This window comes from Sinocyclocheilus rhinocerous, unplaced genomic scaffold (assembly GCF_001515625.1).
Source record: "Sinocyclocheilus rhinocerous isolate Xijiao unplaced genomic scaffold, SAMN03320098_v1.1 scaffold53, whole genome shotgun sequence".
Classification (NCBI taxonomy): Eukaryota; Metazoa; Chordata; class Actinopteri; order Cypriniformes; family Cyprinidae; genus Sinocyclocheilus; species Sinocyclocheilus rhinocerous.
In genome coordinates, this window is record NW_015645538.1 from 1400834 (window position 1) to 1428308 (window position 27475).

Here is a 27475-nt window from a genome sequence, read left to right on the forward strand (position 1 = left end):
TACGTGCAAAGAAAGTCATGGCACAGTCCCTGGGTCAGATGATGTCCACCTTGGTGGTCCAGGAACGGCATATTTGGCTAAACCTGGCAGATATGAGGGAGTCCGACAAACACCGCTTCCTGGACTCCCCGATCTCCCAGGCTGGCCTCTTCGGCGACGCGGTGGAGAGCTTCGCCCAGCAGTTCTCCGCCGTACAGAAGCAGACAGAGGTAATTAAGAAATAACTTCCTGCCCCGGCTGCCCGCTGCTGTCAACACCCCGCCGCCGGCTGCAATGTTGGCGTGCGAGCTTTGTATCGCGCACCCCGCCCCGCAGCGCGGGTATATAAGGAGTGCGTGTGCAGTCGCACATTCAGTTTTTCGCTGAGGAGCCGGGGACAGTGTGCCTCGGCCGTACAGTGTTGGTACAGCAACTGTGGCGACGGGACGTAACGTCTCCGTTCCCTCCTTCAGGGAACGAGGGTTACATAGAGCTCGTCGGCTGCTCGATTGAGCTTGCCTGGGATGTGAACCCCAGATTTCTGCCCCCAGAAACCGAGCAAACAGAACTAGGGGAACCACCGACGTACCCGCAGTGGGGCAGTGAGGTGGAGCGCAGGGACCCAACCCAGAAGGCAAAGCGTCCCGGAGTGGGGTCTGAGTGCGCGGTGCAACACTTACCTGGTTCCACGGTTGGGCAGGGGGCGTGTGAGGAGGCACAGTGTCGTCGAGCTGGGCCCTGCTGCCCGCTGGCGAAAGGAGAGGGGGACGGAAGTGTTAAGGCTGTTACGTCGGTGGTTCCCCTAGTTCTGTTTGCTCGGTTTCTGGGGGCAGAAATCTGGGGTTCACATCCCAGGCAAGCTCAATCGAGCAGCCGACGAGCTCTATGTAACCCTCGTTCCCTGAAGGAGGGAACGGAGACGTTACGTCCCGTCGCCACAGTTGCTGTACCAACGCTGTACGGCCGAGGCACACCGTCCCGGCTCCTCAGTGAAAAACTGAATGTGCGACTGCACATGCACTCCTTATATACCCGCGCTGCGGGGCGGGGTGCGCGATACAAAGCTCGCACGCCAACATTAATTGGCTTGTTTTGTTAACACTCGAAGGTGATTGGGCTCTCTGTCGAGATCCCAATTCGTCAGTGACTGCTGACGTAACGTCTCCGTTCCCTCCTTCAGGGAACGAGGGTTACATACGTAACAGAGACGTTACATGTGCTGAACATTAATGCAAGGCTCCATTTTTTTATATTCACTCTGTTTCTACTTATTATTTATTACTTATTATTAATTATAATTTATCTTATTTTAAGCACTATATTATTATTAAATACACTATATCTTATTTCATGCAGCACATGAATGAATGATTTGACAGAATGATGTGAGGGCAAGTAAATAATGACAGTTTCTAATTATCTAGTCATACAGATTCTTACAGCATTCAACCAACCACTGTGTGTGTCACCTGATATTATAAATGATACATACTGATGTGTCCTACATTTGTGTGTATTCTAAACTAACGTGCTACTGAAAAAAATCATAACGCCGGAGGACATAAAAGAGGAAAGGAGGGATTTTTACACTTCTTCCTTTCTTTGATCTAGTTCCTGTGCCTCGTGCACATGCTGGAGCTGCATGTCAAATCTGGTGGGGAAGCAGGCGGCGTCAGTCAGCGGCCAGTCAGATGGAACCGGAGGAGACGGGTGTAAGCTGTCCCACGAGATACCCGTGCTTTGATAACCCCGCAGGAGCAGCGCTGCGTGTGTGTGTTGTGAATGCGTCTACTCTCTTTCACTGTGTGTATGTTAAATGATCCATATGAATGCGTCTACTCTCTTTCACTGTGTGTATGTTAAATGATCCATACAAATGGTGTGATTGTGAACATGTGCTTTTGTGTTAGTCCTTAAGTGCACTAAGACGATGTTTAATGTTTGTGTGTGTCTTTCTAACCAAGTTATGGTTTTACTGACAAATTTCCTGAAAAAAAAAAATCCCAAGAGTGCAGCTGTATTTGACTAAACCTCCCTCTGAGGACATACTCAAATGAAATGCAGTCTAAGTAAGGAATTTTTAAACTTTGATGCCAAGGACCCCAAAAAAAGATGATCATAATAAAGACAACATATTTTTTCCCCCCAAAATTAAACCACTGGCTTTCATATTGTTTCAGTACAAATACTGCACAGTAACACTATACTGCAAAATAATACACAGTAACAATATATTATAGCTTAAGAAAAATATTCATTATCAGCTGGAGAAAATTTGCACAGACAGAAAAGTAAGATTTTTTAAAATGTTGTTGGAAGAAGTCTCTTGTGCTAAATAAGGCTGCATTTATTTGATCAACAGTACAATAAAAATAGCAATATTGTGAAATAATATTACACTTTAAAATAACTATTTTCTATTGGAACATATTTTAAAATTTATTTATTCTTATTATGGCAAAGCTGAATTGTCAGCAGTCATTACTCCAGTCTTCAGTGTCACATAATCCTTCAGAAATCATTGTAAGATGATTTGGAGCTCAAGAAAAAAAATGTTTCATCAGTTTTGAAAAAAGTTGTGCTGCCTTATATTTGTGTGGAAACTGTGAATATAATCACAGACACAACATCAAGTGTCACCTGTGAAAATAATCATTCAAAATAAGTCAAGCACCCCCTTGTGGCCCACTGAGGGTCCCGAACCCCAGTTTGAAAACCCTAGCTTTAAAATCAGTTTAATAATAACGGTTTTATATTCTAATGCTATATACAGTATAGTAAAGTAATTTTAAGTAACACGTATAAATAATTAATATTGAAATATTGATAATTGATTATTAATAGTGATTATGATTTATTAATCGGCATATAATTATATTAATTTACCCAAAATTCAAATTGACAGCCTTAAGCCTAAGAAAAAGGAAAGTCAGACAGAGAGCACCTACTATCAAAAGAAATCACGTCGCTGGTCTCGGTGTGGAGGGTTCTGACTGATATGCCTTTCATCTACACGTGGATACAAACTCCCACAAACACAACCATATGGGGGAAGTGGCTGGGATCTTCATTACAATGGCTATGAATGCTTCTCTCTACACCTACTCTGTCACTCTCAAGGTCATTCCCTCAGTTGGGCCATCAATCAAAGCAATGCCTCTGCCACAGCCACTGCAATTCCATTGCCGTGCATGCCCACCACTAAAGTGGATGCTGGCAAGTCTTCTGCGGTGAGTGGCGAGCCGGGGACATCCGAGCCTGAGTGCTGCAACCAGAAATTTGAATTTGAATATATGAGAGAAGTAGAAATATATCGGCCACATATAGCACAAGGCTTGCAGACTCACCTTGTTCAGACATGGTTGTGGTAAGTGTGCACACTAGCAGCTTTCTGCATGGCAGCTACTCTGCTTTAATTAATCCTGTCTGACCCGCATCTGCATGCATCAGTAGCCTGACAATGTCTGCTAAGCACTCCAGCACACTGCACTGAAAATGTCTCTGCTGAAGTCAACAGCATGAAAATAGGAGCCGGGACCCAAACGTATTGTATAGAAGCATCATATCATGATGGAGGTGAGACAGCAGCATGTATTACAAGAAGACCCTGTAGAATAACTGTAAAGGCATCAGAGCCAGCAACAATAAAAGCTGACAGAGAGAAATAGTGATAAAAAAAGAGTGACAGAGAGGTCCTATACCAGTGGTTCTCAACCTTTTTGACTCGAAGGCCCCTGTTGTCCAACACAATATTTGAAGCCCCCCCATCCCCCTATATAGGCTACAATATTTTTTAAATATCTTATGATAAAGCTGCTTGTTTTCAAACTTTTTTTTTTAATAACTGGGAGTATTGCTATTAATTTAAATAATTAAACATTTTATTTAGTCATTCCTGATATTTTAAGAACTGCATGTTCTTTAATAAAAACATTATTGAGAGAGAAAATGTATTATTTCAGTGTACACCTTGAATGATTGATTGATTGATTAATTGACATTGATTTTTAGTAGCTTTATTTAGATTAGAGTAAGATTTAACTGTAATAGGCCATCAATCAAAGCAATGCCTCTGCCACAGCCACTGCAATTCCATTGCCGTGCATGCCCACCACTAAAGTGGATGCTGGCAAGTCTTCTGCGGTGAGTGGCGAGCCGGGGACATCCGAGCCTGAGTGCTGCAACCAGAAATTTGAATTTGAATATATGAGAGAAGTAGAAATATATCGGCCACATATAGCACAAGGCTTGCAGACTCACCTTGTTCAGACATGGTTGTGGTAAGTGTGCACACTAGCAGCTTTCTGCATGGCAGCTACTCTGCTTTAATTAATCCTTTCTGACCCGCATCTGCATGCATCAGTAGCCTGACAATGTCTGCTAAGCATTCCAGCACACTGCACTGAAAATGTCTCTGCTGAAGTCAACAGCATGAAAATAGGAGCCGGGACCCAAACGTATAGTATAGAAGCATCATATCATGATGGAGGTGAGACAGCAGCATGTATTACAAGAAGACCCTGTAGAATAACTGTAAAGGCATCAGAGCCAGCAACAATAAAAGCTGACAGAGAGAAATAGTGATAAAAAAAGAGTGACAGAGAGGTCCTATACCAGTGGTTCTCAACCTTTTTGACTCGAAGGCCCCTGTTGTCCAACACAATATTTGAAGCCCCCCCATCCCCCTATATAGGCTACAATATTTTTTAAATATCTTATGATAAAGCTGCTTGTTTTCAAACTTTTTTTTTTAATAACTGGGAGTATTGCTATTAATTTAAATAATTAAACATTTTATTTAGTCATTCCTGATATTTTAAGAACTGCATGTTCTTTAATAAAAACATTATTGAGAGAGAAAATGTATTATTTCAGTGTACACCTTGAATGATTGATTGATTGATTAATTGACATTGATTTTTAGTAGCTTTATTTAGATTAGAGTAAGATTTAACTGTAATATATTAATGATTATTTATTAATTTCAATACTTTCCACCTGATTAAGAACTACCATCCTATTCATTCTATGAATAAATAAATGCATCAAAACCAAATCAAAACCATAGGTAACAAAAAAGCAAATAAAACCAGAGTTGTCAATACATTCAATAATTTATTGTGAATAATTTGTGATTAACATCATATTTGTGTAGTAAATTATCCAGCGCACATTCAATTCGGTTTTAATAAATAAACGTTTTTTTTTTCTGTGACCAAACAAAGATTAGGCCTTTTTGAGTTTGCATGTTGCATTCTAAAAGTATGATTAGATTAATTATGGCAGAGTACCTCAGATAACCTCTTGCACTCATATTCTCCCATGATGAAAAAGAAAAGAGGCATCATTGGTGCTCAAGGCATGTCATCTTTTGTGTTATTATATCCTGCAGGAGCTGACAGCCCCTCAGCTTTGTAATTGTTATTGATGGTGTGGCAATGCTACCATTTTTTTTCTTTCTTTCTCTATTTTTTTGTCTGCACACCAAGAAGCCTGTACTCCGCCACGTTCCCCAACAAGGTCATCCCTCCAATCCATTGCATTAACAGCGGGTGCCAAGCAGCCTGCAAATGGATCAGAACTCTTTGAAGTCACTTCCTCAAAGCGACGCCCACAACATCACGTCACCTCAAACATATAATAAAGCTTTTTTTTTTAACTACCACCACTACACCACCATTTAACGGGATAAATCACACAAAAATTTACATTCTGTCATCATTTACTCACTCTTGTGTCAGCCAAACCATGTATGACACAAAAGATAGAATTTTGTAGAATCTGTTTTCCTTGCACTTACAATGAATAAGGATTGTGACTTTCAAGATTCAAAAAGGACACAAAAAACATAAAAAAATAACATAAAGCCTGATTCTATGGCCTGTGCTCTAGATTCCAGTAATTTCTGTGTGAAGTACAGACCTAAACTGAAGTCATTATTCACTGATAATCTTCCACTCCTGGAGCAGTTAAGTCACTATGAAATCAAAATTTTTACATGTCTTTCCAAACCTGAGAGGTTTCTGTCCCACCACTGAAATGTATTCATCTGTTTAACCAACCATATGTCTTTGTAAGACTTGGATTAAGCCACTCGATTCATATATAAATACATTTTACAGTGCATTTATGACCTTTTTGGATCTTCTAAATTTTGGTTATCTAGACTTGCAATGGAGGGACAGAAACCTCACAGGATTCATTACAAATATCTTTACTTGATCGGTGAATCCCTACAAAATATATTATTTTTAATATTTAATATAACAATTCAGATCAGCTTTGATCTTTAGCTCAGAATTATGACTACTGTCAAAATTCATAACACTTGAGGGTTATTTATTTATTCATTTATTTATGAGGCACAAATGGTATTCCATAACTTCTCTTATTTCGTATTAGGTTTTATAAAGTTTGCATAATGTCTAGAAGTCATATATAGTATAAAGCACTATAATACACACACACACACACGCTCATAATAATAACAATACAAAATATAAAATACACAAAAGATATTTCTTTAGTATAATATACAAAAATAATATAAAGTACAATATAATAAAAATCAAGATATACAACTTTAATCTTTATCTCAGAATTATGACTATGCCATAATACATGACACTTGAGGGTTATTTATTTATTTATTTATTTTGCAGAAATTGTATTCCATAACTTCTCTTATTTTGTATAATGTTTTTATAAAGTTTTGCATAATGTCAAGAAGTCATTACTGAGTCGCAATAAATATTGCCAACCATAATGTGGCTAATTAATTGAATCTTAATTTAATCTCCCTCTCATTCAACCAAAACAACTCCAAGATGAATAGTATCACAATAACCAAGTGACTCAGTCTCAGTCATTGCATAATTAAGCTCAGTTAGGAAACATTTAAAACCACTCCGTTAATTTGAGTCTAATTAGATTACAAAAGAGGCAACACTAGTGTCTACCAAAGCCTCTGCTGTTGTTTATTGATGGATTGACCATAGCAACGGCAGGCACAAGACGAGGGGCTGAAAGGCCCGATAAGAGCAGAGCACAGCAGAAGGAGAGCTGAGAAAGCAGAGCACCAAGCGCAGCCCTAAAGGGCCGTGACCAGTTGGCACTAATCTTCAATGGGCTCAGCTGCTTTTATCAGCAGGTGTGCTCTGAGGTGTTGGCTCGGCCCACTCCAACAGATGGAGAATGATGGATACAATGTGTGAGGAGAAGGGTGACATCCTCCCCTACCCACAAGTCCCAGCGAGGAGGCTCGTGCAGAGTTAAGACAGAAGAACAAGCCTTGGTTAGAAGTAGGTCACGGAAGTACTACAAGGCTAGTGAAGAAGTTGTTTTCATGCTAATGAGAGCAGCTGAACTGTGGACAAAAGGAAGGCCAGACAGTCTGTACAAAAAGCACATCAGTACTTGCTCTCGGGACCTTCGAATGTTTAACAATGCACTGACTATTTTTCTGTCTAATTACAACACATCAGGTGGGCTGGGAGACAGAGACCTCCTGGAGACTTCATAGGGAAATGCATAGTCTTTTGTTTACTAGTTTAAACATTTTTTTTATTGTTTTCCCCCCCCATCTGCAGCACTGAATGTTTGTTTCATCTATATACAGTAGATGAATATAAGTGATAGATGAGTATAAGTGAAAAAAAACAAAACGATGTGATTTCACTAGTAAGCGTAGGTATTTGTACATAAAGTGTTGGTTTTTGCACATTTTCATTTCAAGTTTGTAATAACACTAAAACATACATCAAAGCATTTTTGATCAATTTCTATAAACAGTACATATATATGTACACATATTTAGTTATAATTAATATTGTCACTTTATTTATTATTATTATTATTATTATTATATTAGGCCATTATGATTTATATAACATCGACAATTAGTATAAGCTCAAAAATATCTATACAATAGCAAAGCGTGAGTACAAAACCAAACCAACACAACACACAAAACAGAACCTAACCAAACAAAACAAAACACACAAAAAAACAAAACAACAGCAAAAAACAAAACAAAAAACAAAAAACAAACAACACACAAAAAACAAATCAAAACAGAACCTAACCTAACCAAAACAAACAAACAAACAAAAAAATCAAAACAAAACAAAACATTTTTTATTCAGCTATACATTTTTTTACTTGCTGTCAATACTAAATCAACTTTTAGTGTACATATCTAAATTTACAAAACAACAACAACAACATCAAGACATCTTTTACATTTAATAAAAGACTAAACAAAATTTTATAACCTCAGACATCAGGTAAATAAAGGTAAGCAGCCAATCAAAGTGCAAATTGTAAAATGCAGCAGATTTCTTTAGTGATCAACTTCTAAGTGACAGACTTCAATATTGATATCCTAAGTATATCAGATTGGCTGGCTCCTGTCACGTTTCTTTGCCAAAATCCTTGTCATTTTTGACTAGACCAATGAAGTATCTCGTGACGTAGCGTGTCAGTTTTTTGGAGGTCAAATGATTCTCTTAACCACCCGGTAATCTGCAACATGCAGCTTTTCAAATTGGCGAAGTCAGACAAGTAAAGATTTTCAATTGAACTGTGCATCTCATTTTGTGCCCTGAGGGCAAACGATCTTTATTGGATGGCAGCAATTAGCATGCACATGTTATACAGCTATACATTTTTTTACTTGCTGTCAATACTAAATCAACTTTTAGTGTACATATGTACCAGCTGGCATACTTACTTTACATAATACAAAACAAACAAACAAATAAATAAAATTGTGATCTTGCAGTATATTGCAATTTTATATAGACATTATATACATAGGGGTGTTACATATACATAGTATATAGTACTATAGTTGCATCAATAAAATCATTGTGGTTTTTATTATACCGTTTATATAATAATAATAATAATAATAATAATAATATACAAAATATATTATTTATTATTATAAAAAACAAATCAAAACAGAACCTAACCTAACCAAAACAAACAAACAAACAAAAATCAAAACAAAACAAAACATTTTTATTCAGCTATACATTTTTTTACTTGCTGTCAATACTAAATCAACTTTTAGTGTACATATGTACCAGCTGGCATACTTACTTTACATAATACAAAACAAACAAACAAACAAATAAATTAATAATATGGCACAACACCTCAAATCTGAAGGACTGAGATGGGCTTTGTCTGAAATCTCAAGGACTGTGCAAGAATGTCAAGCCACATGCTGGCTAAACCTGTAAGATTTATAGTCACAAAGGATTTGAACTTGTCAAAAAGTGGCAGTTGTACAGTCTGTCACACATGGATCTACTGAAAGACACATTTTCTGATACTCATATCAAGAGACAGCAATGTTTGAAGTATTCTAAGAAAATTAATATGCTGGTGGCACGTTTGAGATGTAAACATGTTGGTAACAATTATCTATATATAGTATATGCAATTATTATGTCTGTCCTATAAACCTACAGTTCTTAATTACATTATGTTTCTTCTTCAGGCCCAATTCACGTCAAGCACTTAGATGTAGATGACTTCAGCATCTGCTACAGTGCTAATTGCCTGTGTCAAGTCCCTTGAGGTATTTTTTCAATATTTTCCAGCAATTAATGAGCTCATCTATAATTACAAATGTGAAAGATGAGATTTACATGACACCAACATTGTCATTTTGTCTTAGTTTCAACCCAGATGTCACACAATTGAGTTTGGAAATGACAAAGGTGCAGTCAATAAGACAAGAACTTGGCTATTAAGATGAGAACAAGGCATTTTAATGGGCAAGCTTTGACTGTGTTTTTTAAAACGGGAAGCTGGCTAATGGATTAGAAGCCAAGAACTCTGGAGAAACCATCGATCTGAAAATAAAGGAGGTTGCTTTGACAGATTTTCTTATTCTTTTCCTCTTCTTCTTCCCTCTGAAAGAGTGTTTAAGACATACCTCAGCAGACGCTCAGATGAGAGACTTGATTATTGACAGGACTGGTCTTTACCCACGCTCAAAGATTAGATGCTGTTTATCACCTGCGGATTCAATTAAAAGTAAACAACTGATCCTTTGTGCTGCGGAGCTGTACGAGACGGATGCTCCCAGTCCCACCCGCTGTCTGAGTTTGCCGGTCCCAGACACGGCAGATTTATATTTTCAGTGCGAGACAAAATAAAGGGATCATCAAGGATAGAGTGAATAACGTTTAGTGCTTGAGCGGCGCTGTTGGGGTTAATCTCAAGATCGTTTCATCCATCTTAATCGACCAATCAAGGTCTGGCTGGTTAGAACGGCCCCGTTGGCCCCTGCTGGTAGATGTCGTAACTACACCATCAAATAGTCTAGTATCTTTGGTTGAATAATCAAGTGGTTTTAAACCTTACAAAAATATAATGGCATCTATAATTTCATGCATTATGTGAAAAATATTAAAGCTATTTGGCTTTTATGTTCTTACAGTACTAGCAAAATCAAAACATAAAAAATATAACATTTTAAATACTAAAATAAATGTGTAAAAAAAACCAACACTTAAATATCTTAACACTGACGACCTTAAAAGTTAATATAATATTTTTTAATGTTTTTAAAAGAAGTCTCTTACTGAATGCTCAACAAGGATACATTTATTACATAAAAAGCCATAAACTACAGTTTTCTATTAATATATCCTAAAATATAATTCATTCCCACATGGCAAAGTTGAATTTTCAGCAGTCATTACTCCAGTCTTTAGTGTCACATGATCCTTCAGAAACCAAATCATTCCAATATAACACTTATTATTATTATCAATGTTGTAGACAGTTGTGCTGCTTAATATTTTTGTGGAAACTGTGATCCTTTAATAGAAAGAATGATAGTCTAAAAAGACAATATTTTCTTGAAATATGAATCTTTACATTAGATATGTTGGTACTGTCACTTTGATTAATGTAATGAATTCTTGCTGAATAAAATGTTAATTTCTTAAAAAAAAAAAGGTACAGTACATGGTATTGGTATCGTAAATAAAATAAATGTATTTTTTATCAATAAATGCACACCTTTAACAAACCACCCCATCCAAAACTAAAATGAAACACAATCTGTATCATGATTGACATATATGCAACTATGCAGCCGTCTAGCCACAGAGAGAACTGATATCAACCATCAACCTATCATTCACAAACCTACGCTTTTAATAATGTCATCATATCTCTAGAAATACCCATAACCATTGTCAGTCTTCATCAGAGCGCTACCACGTGCCCAAATAGTCCATTCCTCTAAACACTTTAGCTGCAGATGGTGGGTTACACTCTGGGTTATTGAACATCTTCTGATTAATTCACTGTTAATTATGATAAAGTATGAGAGACAGTCTGTTGTCACTCAAAATAAAGTGACAGGAAACCGAAGAGGTCAGCAGAAGCACTCATAATAAAGCAGCAGCTCCCCCATTACCGCTGGGAAATGATCTTCACAAATAAGCCTGAAGTTAGACGCCAGTATAAATTAATACAATTAATTTCAACCTGAAAAAATGCTTGGAGGAGGCATGCGTGTTAGGCCAGCGGTGGATAGTCATTAGTGAGGATATTAAATATTCCAGGCAAACAGGAAGCATCAAATTGAAAAGGAAACGCAATCTGGAGGAAAAAAGCAATGACTTCCTGGGACCTTTGGCAATGGCGCAGATCTTCCTGATTAAGTGAATGTGCTCAGAAACATCTGTAAATTCATTACATGTTGTGCAGAGAAAAGAAAAAACCTACTTCATCCTATATTGAATAGATTAAGTTTAGAAGGGTGGGAAAGAATCACTCGAAGGCTTTTGCTTTAAACTGTCTGTGTCCTGTTTCACTACTTGTCAACACTATGCAATAATCTCATGACACCCTCATGAAAACGAAGACTTATGTAAAATAAATCAGTCATTTTCTGGATTCCTGGGTCAGAAGTCTGCTCACTTGTTTCTATGGGCAGTTTTTGGGATGTATAACATACTGTGATCGTTTCTATTGAACATGATCAGACCCACTTAATTGGGAGGGAGCAAAATTAAATATGGTGAGCCAAAAAATAAAAATAAAAAATAAATAAATAAAAAACTATTCTACCACATACATATATACGTTATGGATAGGTGGATGGATTTGTTCCAAAAAAGTCAAAACACTATGACAGCACTAATTCAAAATAAAGATTTTCAAAATAAAATGCAACAAAATAAAATTAAATAAAATTAAATTAAATGAAAAAACAGCAACTAAACACTATTTTGACATTCACACTATCAATCATAATCAAGGTCTATATTTCACTGTTTATTATAAGATCTCACTTCACCTTTCTTTCTTTCTTTCTTTCTTTCTCTTTCTTTTTCTTTCTTTCTTTCTATTTAGAATTGTGGAAATTGGAAGCAACACTTGCAATCAAAAAAACCTTACTGGCGAAGAGGTTTTTAAAAAATATTACACGAATGAAGAAACAAACCTTATGGCCACAGGGAATGCAAAACACTTGCTCAGATATCCCTTTTAGTTGAGAATACATTTTTAATACAGCTAGCATGAACCATTAATAATAAAGCACACTTTAATATGCATACTATATATACTGAATAAAAACCTCTACGTTCAGAAGGTCTGCGAGGTCCTTTAGATGTACAAGAGGTTCTCCTTTAGGAGCGAAGCAGTGAAGTACAGTGATTTGGTTGAGCTCAAGAGACCTTCTCGAGGTTGCCAGACTCCGCGCGGATGTTGTACGATATATTCTACCTGCGCCGGCCCTCATGAGAACAATAGCTCCAGGCATGTGTTTACAAGAGCAGGAGTAGAACGGCTGACTTCCTCTCAGAGAAGCTAGTTTCCCTGGTGACAGAGCAGTGTCTTTGAAATCAACATGTTCTACACCCACACCACCCTTAGATAGCTGTCTATTTGTCACGGTCTGAAAAGAATGATTCCAAAATCCTTCAGGAAACATTTGTAAGTTATTTTAGCTGTTTGTGCATGTTTTTGTCCTTCCGTCATCTGTTTTTAAACGTATTCAACATGTCCCATCTGAACGCAAGAGGTAGAAGGAGATACCTGGAGAGAATCATGCAATCGGTGGTGGTCCATGGTGCAAGAAGACTAGAATATCTGGATCCATGTGATGTGCGCAGCAGAATAAAAGAGTGAATGGAAACTAATCCCAAAACACACTTTCACTAGTCGACAGGAACTGCTCATTAAATACCAGGGTAGCTAAAATAATGATGCAACATGTAAAAACATTCAGATCTTAGTGCTGGAGAAGAATAACAACAACAACATTGTACATGCAATCCCAAAAATGAACAAGAAATAAATAATTAAAATGACCAATGAGATGACATAGGACATTTTACTGAAAAAAGAAAGAAAGAAAGAAAGAAAGAAACTCTAAAGTTTTAGAACTCCAAATTTCCTCCTCCTCAAGAAAAAAAAAAAAAAGACAAACACTGCAACAAGTAATGTTAACATATTAATAATATTGCAGTAATATTAAAGTCCTCTGAGATAATTGTCACTGCAGTCAATAACTGAAACACAAGATTGCCGGCAGATACGTTTGTATTAAAACGAGTCAAATTAGCATAAGTGTTATGAACAAATGACTAACACTGGCCACATGGTTGCTTATTTAAAATACTTCAAATTCATTAACATTACACTCTAAAAAATGCTGGGTTAAATACAACCCAGTGCTGGGTAAAATAGGGACAGACCCAGCGGTTGGGTTACCACCCAGAAGGTTGGGTTAAACATTTAACCCAACCGCTGGGTCAAAACAGCAGAGTGTACACTCTAAAAAAAATGCTGGGTTGTTTCAACCCAACTTTGGGTCAAATATGGACTAACCCAGCTGTTGGGTTAAATTGTTATATTACATTTTTAACCCAAAAGTCAGGTTAGTCCATATTTGACCCAAAGTTAGATTGAAACAACCCAGCATTTTTAGAGTGTAGAAAGTTAAGAAAAATTCATATGTGCATCCAGATGTTGTGAATTAGGTGAAAATTTTTCAAGAGAAGAAATATTGTGTGTACAAATACAAAATGGTATGTGCAATTATTAATACATGAGACCCATTATTTATAATTTCACATGCAAATTATAAAAAAGTAAGCAAGCAAGTAAGTAAGTAAATAAACAATAAAACATTGCCAGTTTAATTGTAATTCGGTTCAATTTTGTTTGGCCCCTCAAAAGAAAATAGAAAAAAAAAAACTTTACCAACACAACAATACCAGTGGACCCCAGAGAAAACTATTATAAGAGCCTTTAAAAAATAATCTCTATTAATTGTTTGGAAGACTGCCTACCATTTAGCATGCTTTTGCCAATTTTTACTCTGAGACAGACGAGGAAATGGGGACAGAGAGGTCGAGTGGGACCGTACACAACACAAGTGAACATTGAGTTTTTAGCTGAACCCAGTGCTACTGCTAGTAATATAAAATTACATAAATGTTTGATGAAAAACAGCTGGCATACATTCCTACATTAACCATCCAGTGATCTAAAAGGGGCCAAAATTTTTAAGCGCCAACATTTTTAACCCAAAAGTCAGGTTAGTCCATATTTGACCCAAAGTTAGATTGAAACAACCCAGCATTTTTAGAGTGTAGAAAGTTAAGAAAAATTCATATGTGCATCCAGATGTTGTGAATTAGGTGAAAATTTTTCAAGAGAAGAAATATTGTGTGTACAAATACAAAATGGTATGTGCAATTATTAATACATGAGACCCATTATTTATAATTTCACATGCAAATTATAAAAAAGTAAGCAAGCAAGCAAGTAAGTAAATAAACAATAAAACATTGCCAGTTTAATTGTAATTCGATTCAATTTTGTTTGGCCCCTCAAAAGAAAATAGAAAAAAAAAACTTTACCAACACAACAATACCAGTGGACCCCAGAGAAAACTATTATAAGAGCCTTTAAAAAATAATCTCTATTAATTGTTTGGAAGACTGCCTACCATTTAGCATGCTTTTGCCAATTTTTACTCTGAGACAGATGAGGAAATGGGGACAGAGAGGTCGAGTGGGACCGTACACAACACAAGTGAACATTGAGTTTTTAGCTGAACCCAGTGCTACTGCTAGTAATATAAAATTACATAAATGTTTGATGAAAAACAGCTGGCATACATTCCTACATTAACCATCCAGTGATCTAAAAGGGGCCAAAATTTTTAAGCGCCAGAGTCACAGTAGTGAATATTGCAACCACATCCTCTATAGAAACATTCCCATTGATATCTCGTCTATTGTCAATACCATTGTCATTGACATACAGCTACACCTCCCCAACCTCAGCATCCATCCGCCCATGTTAAATCATTAAGATCATTACCAGTCATACCAGGAACTCTGCTCTGCATGAAAGTTTATTCAACCTAGCATTTCTGGGACAGACTGCTTGATGAGGCTATGCATTCCCAACTGCTGTCCACGTTATGAAACATTTGATTATGTAAACACACAGGAAGCCTAAAGCACGCACTTCACATCTCCAGCTGAATTTCCCTTGATTTTGAATATCTCCTGATTTTGGATTTGTGCAAAAATACAAAAAGCACATTATTATAAGTTATGAGCGCTTCAGTTGTTTGCAATGTAACCAGACAGGCTGGTGTAACAATGTGCCCTAACCAGGTGTGACGCGACAAGCTTCAAGAGGAGAGTAATTTGTCTGTCCACACCGAGGACAAAAATGCAGAATAACATGACAAAATTACAGAAAATCAAACATAGATAATGATATGGCCATGTGGAGTGTAACCAATAAGACAATAAGTGGTCGAGGCTAACCAGTGCAGGGGTGTACAGTTAGGTCCATATATATTTGGACACTGACACAATTTTCATAATTTTGGCTCTGTATGCCAACAGAATACAATCAAGATGAAATTGAAGTGCAGACTTTAAACTTTAATTCAAGGGGTTGAACAAAAATATAACATAAAATGCTTAGGAATTACAACCATTTTTATACACAGTCCTCCCATTTTCAGGGGCTCAAATGTAATTGGACTAATAAATATAATCATAAATAAAATGTTCATTTTAATATTTTGTTGAGAATCCTTTGCAGGCAATTACTACCTTACTAATCTTTAATTTTGTCTTTAACAAGTGGAATGCATAATCAATCGGGTTGAGATCAGGCGATTGACTTAGCCATTGCTTTATGGACTTGCCATCTACTTTTTACCTTCAAAAACTCTTGGGTTGCTTTTGCTGTATGTTTTGGGTCATTGTCCATTTGTACTATAAAGCGCCGTTCAATCAACTTTGCTCCATTTGGCTGAATCTGGGCAGAGAGTATACACTTCAGAATTCTTCCAGCTGCTTCTGTCCTCTGTCACGTCATCACTAAATACCAGTAACCCAGAGCCACTGGAAGCCATGCATGCTCATGCCATCACACTGCTCCACCATGTTTCACAGATGATATTGTATGCTTCGGATCATGAGCTGTTCCAAGTCTTCCCCATAATTTTTTCTTTCCGTCATTTTGGTACAGGTTGATCTTAATTTCAGCTGTCCAAACAATGCTTTTGCAGAAGTGGTCTGGCTTTTCTTTTTAAAAAATCCACCACTGTTGTCCTCCGTGGACGTCCAGGCCTTTTTATGTTGCTGAGCTCACCAGCGCATTCTTTTTTTCTCAGAATGTACCAAACTGTTAGTTTTTGGCCACTCCTAATGTTCCTGCTATCTCTCTGGTGGATTTGCTTTGATTTTGAAGCCTAACAATCAACTGTTTCACCTGCATGGAGAGCTCCTTTGACCGCAGGATGTGGGTTCACAGCAACAGCTTCCAAATGCAAATGGCACACTTAGGAATCAACTCCAGACTTTGTACTTGCTTAATTGATGTAGAAATAACGAAGGAATAGCCCATGCCTGTCCATGAAATTCAGTGTATATGGACCTAACTGTATATAGTGTATATTTAAAAATATACACATTAACATTATTAAAAATGTTTTTTTTCAATGGAAGTGAGAATTACTTTCCCTAACTGAAGATTACATTCTCAGTTTGCTCTGAAACATGACATGAAGGTCACTCACTTAACTTGGGTCTTTTATAAGCATATTTTAAAAGAAGAAAGAAAATAAACTGCTTAATAAAACCATGGTTAAAAGCCTCCATAACAATCATGAGTGCATTTCACCATGACTTTGAGAGAATCAAGCTTTTTAGAGTTGCATTCAATAGTATTTTAAAGTACTGTACATCTACATTCTGAAAAATGCTGGGTTAAATACAACCCAGTGCTGGGTGAAATATGGGCAAACCCAGCAATTGGGTTGCTTTGACCCAGCGGTTGGGTTAAATGTTTAATGAAACAAATTTAACTACTATATCAAATGGTACTACCTTCTGGGTAGTAACCCAACCGCTGGATCAAAACAATCCAATTGTTGGGTTTGTCCATATTTTACCCAGCACCGGGTTGTATTTAACCAAGCATTTTTTAGAGTGTAAGTCTAGATTCCTAGAAATAAAAAAATACACCTTTATAACTTTAATAAAGTGCATCTCTGATGCTATTAACGACACCATAAATTGATGTTTCTCAAAAATAAATACAATTAAATACTTTCATAAATTTCGATGTAGATGACTTCTTATGTTCTAACAATCACTTTTACTTAAGCTGTGTATGAGAAATTATTAAAGCCCACAGCTTTCTGACAAAAGAAGTTTGACGCTGCAGTAGTGAGACACTTTTTCCCTGCACAGTTTGATCCAAAAAATGAATAAAAAGGAAGGGGAGGCAACCAGGCCGAGATACTGAAACAGCACAGTAAATGATGCTTCAGCCTGACGCAGCCTACTTCAAGTGACTCAGATCAGACAATGAAAGATACGCAGAGCGGCTCTGCTACACACGAACAAGACCACACTCATCCATCTCCCTCCTACCACCTCACTCCCAAAGCTAATATGTGTAGTGAATGTATTTCCTCCCATTTATCCAGCCGCCAAATGCTCTGATAAGGAAAGAAGTTAAAAATCCAACTGTTAGTTTGTTTATTTAGCATAAATAAATCCTTAGTCTGTACGTCTTCTTAAATAAGACTAGGAGGTAGGGCTGCACGATTAATCGAATGCGATTGTCATGCGCATTTGATAGTAATGCCGGGTCTGTACGTCTTCTTAAATAAGACTAGAGGTAGGGCTGCACGATTAATCAAATGCAATTGTCATGCGCATTTTGATAGTCCGATTCATCGTGCAGCCCTACTAGGAGGCTCTAAAGCACAGCCAAGCAACTGGAAAAAACCCAAGACTAATGCACTAAAGAGATAGACGTCATGTACCCTTCACTATCCATTAGTTAACAAGCAAAATGAATGAAATAAAAGGTGATATAATGCTCTGTGCCATCTTCCTGGAATTTGATGCAAGTGTCTAAAAGACAAGAAAAAACTATTTTAGCCAAAGCCTCCAGACAGTAATTTGATGAAGTTTAATGGGGAGTGATGAGGTCTGTAGTCAGAGACCACCTCTTCATTGAGGTTTAATAAATACAATTATGATTGGCACAGATTGCAGGGTAACCCTTAACTCGCCAAGCAGAGCGGCTCTTAATTAATGCCGCAGATTTCATTTGATATGCACAATAAATGACAATATAGTGTAACAAGACATAGCACAACACAGAATGGACTGGAATATTTACCTTCATAATAGATTTTAAAGCCGTGCGCGCTCACGGCGAAGTCACTGGTGAGTCTCAAGGAGAATACAGATCCAGTGCTTGTGACGGGAGGTGGGATTTGGAAACCCGTTAACCTAAAGAGACCAAAGAGAAGATAAATAAGCATAAGTTAGAAAAGAAAGATCTTATAACACATATCATCTTATAACATTTTTAGAAGTTTTCAGCACTCACTGTATGCACGGTGTTCGTTTTGTGATTTTTGTGATATTGAAACTGTATAATACTGTATAATAAATGAATATTCTTTATTCAGCAAGGATACATAAAATTTTTCAACAATGACAGTAAAGACATTTATAATGTTACAAACTATTTATATTTCAAATAAATGCTGTTCTTTTGAACTTTCTATTTATCAAAGGATCCTGGAGGGAAAATCCACAAAACACTTAAAGAAGCACAACTTTTTTCAACATTGATAATAATGAGAAATATTTATTGAACATCAAATTGTAATAATACTTCACACTTTTTATTGCATTTTTGATGCAACAAATGCAGCCTTGGATTCCACAAAAATTTTATACAAATCTTTAAAAAGTCTTACTAACTCCAAACATTTATATTTGTAGTAGTGTATTTGTTTTGTAACACAGAGAAACAAAGGTTGGACTCAACCCTATAATAATTTATTTACTAAAATAACAAATACTTTTTTTTCCCCATGTGGTGCAAGGCTTCCATTTTCGCGAGACGTGACATACGTACCAATAAGTACATATCAATGCAGTTTCCAAATGAAATGAACACTAGGTTCAGTAAAACTCTGACACCTTTTCGATTAATAAAGCATAATTTTCGCACAATTACTTGAAGAATATATTGTATTGACTTCAAAAAAATTGTAATATGCCGGGAGATTTGAAAACTGATGTTTTTGAATGTTAGCATCACACATATCCAGCTTCATATCTATAGGTTTTCCTAGATGATAGGTTTGTTCGGTAGCTCACGGAGTACGGAGATGTACTTGAGAAGCGAGGAGCTCTGGTTCGAATCCTGTGTAACTACGCTTCGAAAAAACAGTTCAAATCTGCATATAAGGAAGTTCACAGTTGCATCAACAAATGCGTTTTTATATCAGTTAAGTACCCAGAGGTACGTATTTTTATGAGACCAGGTTGAAAAAATAAAAACCTCAGTGCTTATGACAACATGACTAAAATATAGAAAACATAGTGTAAAACTAATTTGATATAGCAATGTTTAGTTAAATCTGAACCTGTCTTCTCAGAATGCTCATATTATTGCACATTATTTCTTGATGTGAAAGCACTGGGTTTCTTCCTCGCTTTATTTAAGCTCCAGAATAATCCCCAATGCTCATGTGTGCATGCAAAGAAGTCATTTCGTCAAACCACTTCATGGGGCCATCCAGACATCACCAACATTATAAGCCACCAGCATGCTACAGAACATATATTTAGAGGCATTGATGAAACACACACTCTGCATAAGGAAATCGTGTGTTAGCAGAGCTGCTGGTTATCTCCATTTAGAAAATCGTTTAGGTCAGCAACATGTTAGGATGCGGAGAGGTTTTTAAAAGTATGTGTGGGTATTTGCTCAAAAATGTGTGCGTCAGCTAATGTGCGTCACATGGACAGAATTTCTTTTGTTTATGCTAATGAACTCACAGTGAGACTGAAATATTTATAAATGGCTATGAATAATATCCTTAGGACACTGCAGTTTTGTTTTAATAATATTAACCTTTAAACTTGTCATAAACTTCAAAGACTGTTAGAGAATAGATTAAAAGACCTATGTTCCTAAATCTTATGTAAATTCACACATGACCCAGTTGCTTCTTAAAAAAGAATAATCTCTTTTTTCCTTCAAATGTTTAGCCAACCATATTAAAAAGGTGAAATAACAAACAAAACATAGTAAAAGGCTTGGAATAAAGCATTTTCCTTTTACGGGAAGGGAAATATTGAGGCTAATGATTTAACATTTTTGACACAGCCAATCAGAATATTGAGGTGTAAATTACAGCTGTTTAATTTCGGATTTAAATGGAATAAACCTCTTTTATCACTTGGTGCTGTACACACAATGTTTATGCAATGAAAAGGAACTTGGGAAAGAAGAAAAAAAAACTTTTATACGAAACACTAAGTACTGTGCATCTCTGCCAAACTGCATCATGGGAAGTGAGGCATTAAATACTAAGTAAATCACCATCAGGTGTAAATTACAGCTGTTTAGTTTTGGATTTAAATGGAATAAACCTCTTTTATTACTTGGTGCTGTACACACAATGTTTATGCAATGAAAAGTAACTTGGGAAAGAAGAAAAAAAAAACTTTTATACGAAACGCTAAGTACTGTGCATCTCTGCCAAACTGCATCATGGGAAGTGAGGCATTAAATACTAAGTAAATCACCATCTTGTGCTCTCTTGGCAAAGTCTCCCTGAATAAAGCCAACACTCTACTATTGTCTGAATTTCATTATTCTTGCTGGACAAGGGAAATGATTTGGATCTGTGAGGCTGGATGGCATAGAATCTCCCAGTACTGCCTTAATGTATATTGTGTATGGATACATTCATGCTTTGGTGGACTTCACAGGACATTCATCCATCTTCAGTGAGACTCCAAATCAGTTTGTTTGTACTTAATATCACTGTACAATGTTATAGATCTTCTGTTACAGTCTTGGGGTGAGTTAAAGCATGCATACAAACTGCTACTTGCATATCGGACTGGGTTTTAAAGGTTGTTGGAGATCAGTGGCGCTTGAGTTCTTTAAAAGGAACAGCAGCTACGTTCAGAGTCCATCCATCCCCAAGGGCTTCGCTAACTGCTTTTTTCGACTACTGCGTGAGTTGGAACAAATCTATCTCCTCACTCTGCCCACAGCCAAAACAGTCGGGAGCCTCCACTCTCTGCTGCTCGTTAGATGATCATTGGGGCTTAAATCGCTTGGACATTCTGCTTCTGGCCCGAGAACATGCAGCAAACTCCTCTGTCTTTAAGCTCCCAGCCACCAACCAGCTCACACTGCACACTTTAAAAGGCACCATACTGACAGGGTCAAAAACCAGCCTGTCATACGAGTTAGGATTAAAAGGATGGTTTAACCGAAAACTGTCCAGAAAATGAAAGATCCTTGTGTAGGCAAGTGTTCCAGCATCAAACCTTTGACCTCAAGTGTTTCATAAAATGTTCAAAGGCAGTACAGAGACGGCAAAGACTTAAGTACTGTTTGGATGGGATTTCAACATTTACAGAACATCTGAGTTAACAGGGGACTTCAGCAGTGATTTCATGTACTGGTTCAGGCAAGATTGGAAACTCTGTAGTTTTTAGTCGATTGTCTGAATATGGACAGAATTACGATCAAAGCTTATGCTGCTACTGTATGGTATAAACGTATGTCAAAAAGTATTTCCAGAAGGACTTTTGGATTAATTCCCGCTTTTAAGCTCACAGATTTGGCTTCAGACAGGAATTATTATCACATAACCCCGATGTTCCTCAAAATAATACAGTATTTAATTCGGCTGTAAAGGTTCGTAGGACAAAAACACCAATATTTCAACATTTTCTAGAACATTTTTTGACGTCTACACGTATTTGTCTTGGAAGAACATTCACTATCCTAAATGATTCATGAATGTAATGTCTTTCTCATTTTGAATGGAGAGGGCAGTCTATATTTCATTTTTCTTATGTCAAATGAGTGCTTCCAACATGGTAGAAAATTACCAAAATCCCGTTTTACCATGAGGAAAAAAAAACACTTTGATCCACTGCTAGAAGAACATGAAACATTTCCACAAAGACACCATTACACCCCTGCCTCTAATGTTGCTTTATTCCTAATGTGTATTTCCCCTCCTTTTAATCCGGTAATTACATTTTGCCAAATATGCTCATTCATACTCATACTCATTTATTTCTATGATGAGATTTCTCTGTTTCTGTCTCTCTGTCAGTCTCTCTCTTCTTTCTCTTTCTGTCTGTCTGTCCCATTAAGCACTTAAAGAGTGGTAAAGCTGGGGAGGAATAAATAAAAACACTCAGCATTGCCACAGAGGTAGTGCAGTGGGGAATCATGAAAAAATGAGGTGTCTTTACTGCTTAGGGTTTGATTGGAGGGTTTGATCTGCTCCAGTAGCATCTGTTTCAGGGTATTCATTATATACAGTCAGAGTGGGAGCTTATGAGCCAATAAAATCATGTTATTCTTTAAGTGAAAATTCATCTTTTCTAAGTACTTTCCTTAATCAGAGTGCGATATTCAAAGTCACAGATTCAAGTCAATTGATTTTTTTCCTCATTAAAAGTCCTCGGGTGTTACAGCGGAGACCAGGACAACTAGATGAGCCCCAGATACAGATGTTATTCCCCTGTAAAGACCTTGTCTCAGACGACCACGTAAGTGAAAATTCATCTTTTCTAAGTACTTTCCTTAATCAGAGTGCGATATTCAAAGTCATAGATTCAAGTCAATTGATTTTTTTCCTCATTAAAAGTCCTCGGGTGTTAAAGGATAATGTGATTCCACAGGGAAGGTGCAGTTCCTCTGCTTATTTGATTGTTTTCATCTTGCCGTGGTTACATACGATCGCATCAGAGAGAGTAACATGTTAGGATGAGAGTAAAGACGGATGGGTTTAATAAAATATTTAAACTGGGTTATGAGGTCTTGTACGTTGCTTAGGGACTTCAACCACAACACAACTGAACTTGATGAAGATGGAGATGTCAAGACAATCAATTTCTCTCACTGGAGAACTAGACACAGGTCAAACGGCGAGGCCATTTATTGGTTTTGTGGATCTGTAGGGTGTTCGACCAATTTAAACTGGACACCTTTGAAGTCAGATGTGAGATTTTGAAACGTGGGTAGAAAATACTTGGTGTCATGTAGCATTACATTGATCTTTATCATTTTGAGACTTCTAAAAAGGTAAATAATGGATATTATGACGCATTACAAAACTTACACAATGATTTCTGTGAGAGGAGTCTCACATAACGTCCATAACAGTATATTATGCCTCAATTATATTTAATAATCTTCAGCCTCAAAAAGTCAATAATCTGATAGCTCATTAATGATAAATGCCTGATATTAAAAGTCTATAGGATTTTGTCTAATGCAAAAATAAAACGTTACCTAAAGTCAGTTGTTTTAAATGTTACAATGCAACTAATTTAACCTGCATAATAAAGCATGAATGATTAAAAAGTTGGTACTGCTTTAAATGTGACAGTCCAAAGAAACATAAAAACTTGTAACTGGCTTATTTGGTGTTCTAGAAATAAAACAGCAATAACGCGCACTTGTGATATTCACTGTGAAATTCAAAATATAATAGTAAACTATGCTTGCTTTTGAGAAATCCTAAGTACAGTGTAGTGGGCCATAGCTGGCACAACACAGATGGACACAATTTTGTATGAATATACATATACACCCACACACTGAAATGTTTTGGCATCTTCCTATACTATACTGATTGTGTGAGTCTATTTATATTACAAGGACATTACTTCCAAGAACATAATTTATATTCTAGCTATATGGCAAAAAGCATCAAATATATGAAAGAATGGTATAGAAAACCACATATGCAGCAATGGGAATAAAAAAAAGCAACCTATAACAGTGAGTTGTTGATGACTGACCGTACATTTACTTTTACCTTTTGACATTTTATACATCCCATCATATGGGACATTACTATTAAATCTAAATATTGGTGAAAGGGGCTTAGAGTTCAGGGAAGCTTTCAGCCTAATGAAAACAGATGATATCATGGTTCCCCCCAAAAGATGTAATGCCTCTCATGGGGAAAAACAGTCCATAAATCTTCATTTGTCAAGATGGCTCTTGCAGATAGTCATTCATAACTTTGAGCTCACTTCTTTCAAAGGTCTGTGGCATATTGGAAGGTAATGGACTTAAGTTCAGAATTTATGCAATTGCCACAATTGTGAAAGTCAATAAAAGTAACCCGGGACGTTTCTTTGTAAGCAATTCTGTGTTTCTATAAATGAGAAAAACTCAAACTGACAGCCGTATAAAATTATGAACCAGGATAACTAAGCAATTTGAGAATCTATAAAGAAAGTTTCCTCCAAAATGCAATTTTCAAACATTGCTTGATGTATTAAAATGCTGTAGCAATGGGGAAAATGGAACAGCTTTAAGAAACTGACTTGCCAGAAATATAGACCGGTCTTAATACTATTAAAGCTTCACAAGTTCACTCCACTGATAATAAATATAATCATCCCAGTCATATTTACTCAAATTTCCGCTGCTTAACGAATGTGATATCTAATATTAGCTCATTTCAGTCCATTGACAATTACGTGAGCTCACTCTTTTATCTGTTATCCATGAATCCTTGTTTTAGTTTAAAATTACCTTCAAACAATGTGCAAAGTCCCCAAAGAACTAAAATGAAAAAAGTACAATAAGTCATGAGAGACTGAGTTTTAGAGTGAATCCATCACAACTGACGTCTCGAAAGTTGAACGTTACATCTACGTCCACATCTATATCTATTTCAACATGAAAGTTACACCTAGTTCAATTCATTCATTTACTGTAAATTCTCAACATAACTACATTAGCGTACATGAACTGTAAAACATGTACAATATGATACAATTACATAAATTATTATATTATCACAATATTAAGTTGACACCCTCAAGTAATTTAACTCTAAATCCTTTATTTTAGTGGATCAGTTTCATTTCTTTCCATTGTGCAAAAATCAAGCTACAATTAAAGTTTAAATGCCTGAGCATATTTCTGAACGTCTTCTAAGAAGAATACTTCCTTACACTTCAAGACATGTACATTTTTTAAGTTTCAGTTGAGATCAAAAGGTTCTGCATAACAAGAACGACCCACACCAGTCAAGTTAAGAACCACTGCTTTAGATTTTAACTTTCAAACAGTTTCCCATCAGTAGAGTAATTAAACGAGGACAAGACAAGTGTGTGGGCGAGCGATACCTCGAGAGATCCATTCCCAATATCTGTGACCACTCAGCGAATCAAACACTGTATCTCCTACGCCTCGGAAAAAATCAGAAAGTTGTGTGGCAAATACGGCGGGCTATAGCATGCCCCAGCTGCTAATGCTGCAGCTCACTACCCCAGATTAAAACCCTTCTGTTCCTTCTATATCTGCCCAGTCAGACGTACCACTCACACAGGCATACCGTCTTATCAAAATCCACATTCCATCAGCACCATACTCTCTCTCTCAGTGGGGGGAAATTGCCTGCATTCCACCCCAGCTCCCCCCGTCCCCCCACCCCAAAGCAATCTGCTGCTGAGGACAGTTCTAGTCTCCCACTCAAGCAGACCCAGCTATTTATATGGTACCTTCTGTTCACTAACATGGACACTGATGCACTTGTCTGGCTAATGAGCTTGGGATTTTATGAGGCAAGCATAGTGGTGTATAACAGAAGAGTGGGTTTCACCTCTGGCTGAAAGACATTTGTTTTGCTACCTTTTTCAGTTGTTAAAGAACATAATCTGTATGTACGCAAACTCTTTTTGGTGGGGATTCTTAATTGTTACAGGAACAGTCTACTTAGAAATAACATGTCATGTCATTCTAAATTACCATTTCTGACTTTGGATGCATATATGAACTAACTGAGATCTTGAGATGAACATTTTTGGTCAGTTCCTTACACAAAGTTAACATATGGCACAAGAAGGTTACACTTTATTTTGATGGTGCCCTTTAGACATTCTAAGTTGACATGTAGTTGCACAGTTACAGTAGAATGTCCGTTGAGGGACTATCAAAATAAAATGTTAGCAGATATTAAGCATACAGACTACTAATGACTGGTAGTTGACATGTAGTTGCAAAGTTACTAGTCAGAATGTCTAACAGGGATCATTAAAATAAATTGTTACCCTTTGGGAGACTTAGACTAGGCTATAGTATATGATTCGTATTTCATATAAATTATTTTTATGGTGCTTTTTCCCCCCATAACAAATGCCATCACTACTAAAAGAGCTATATTTACCAATTTAGGGGTCATACTCAAATGTCATACTCAGTCACTTGAGAAATTAATAAATCATTGGAAAAACAATCAATAAACCAATGTAAAAAAAAAAAAAAAGTTAAAAAGTGGAAAAAAAAAAAAAAAAAATTTTTTCCTGTATAGTGTATTTAGTTTACTTTAAATTAGACCTAAAACAAAACATATATTATAGTATATTATTATGAATCTTAATAGGGAAGACCACGGGTAGTTTTTACAATTTTTTACACATTTCTTTTACCCCAATAAATATTTCTGAAGGTAAGCTTATGTTTATTTATTTATTTTTTATTTATTCAAAAAGTTAAAAAGTGGAATAAAAAAAAAAAAAAACTTTATCCCTGTAGAGCTGCTTTGAAACAATCTTGTATAAAGTCCTAAATAAATAAATGTAACTTGACTTGAATTTAAATAATAATGAAGATAAGCAAATTGAAAATACAATATAATATAGAAATAAAGATTTTTCAACCACTTTTTAACCACAAATACATTTTCTATTTCATTATTTCTATATTAGTAACTGATGAAGAATTAAGCATTAATTATAAAATCTTAAAACTATTCACATGTTGGGTACATAACTGACATATTCATTTTTTTAAATACATTTATCAATTCCTCAGTTGACCTCATATAATTATTTAGACCCCTATTTAACGATTCTTCCAAAAAAAAAAAAAAAAAAAA

General features: G+C 36.4%; 1 protein-coding gene across 1 annotated transcript in view; it reads right to left on the bottom strand.

Annotated features, from left to right (window-relative positions):
* Positions 1-27475, bottom strand: part of LOC107706218 (CUB and sushi domain-containing protein 3-like) — a 406816-nt gene that overhangs the window by 286078 nt on the left and 93263 nt on the right. The window contains 1 exon segment of the mRNA XM_016509850.1: positions 18694-18806. Coding sequence (XP_016365336.1) covers positions 18694-18806 — 113 coding nt within the window.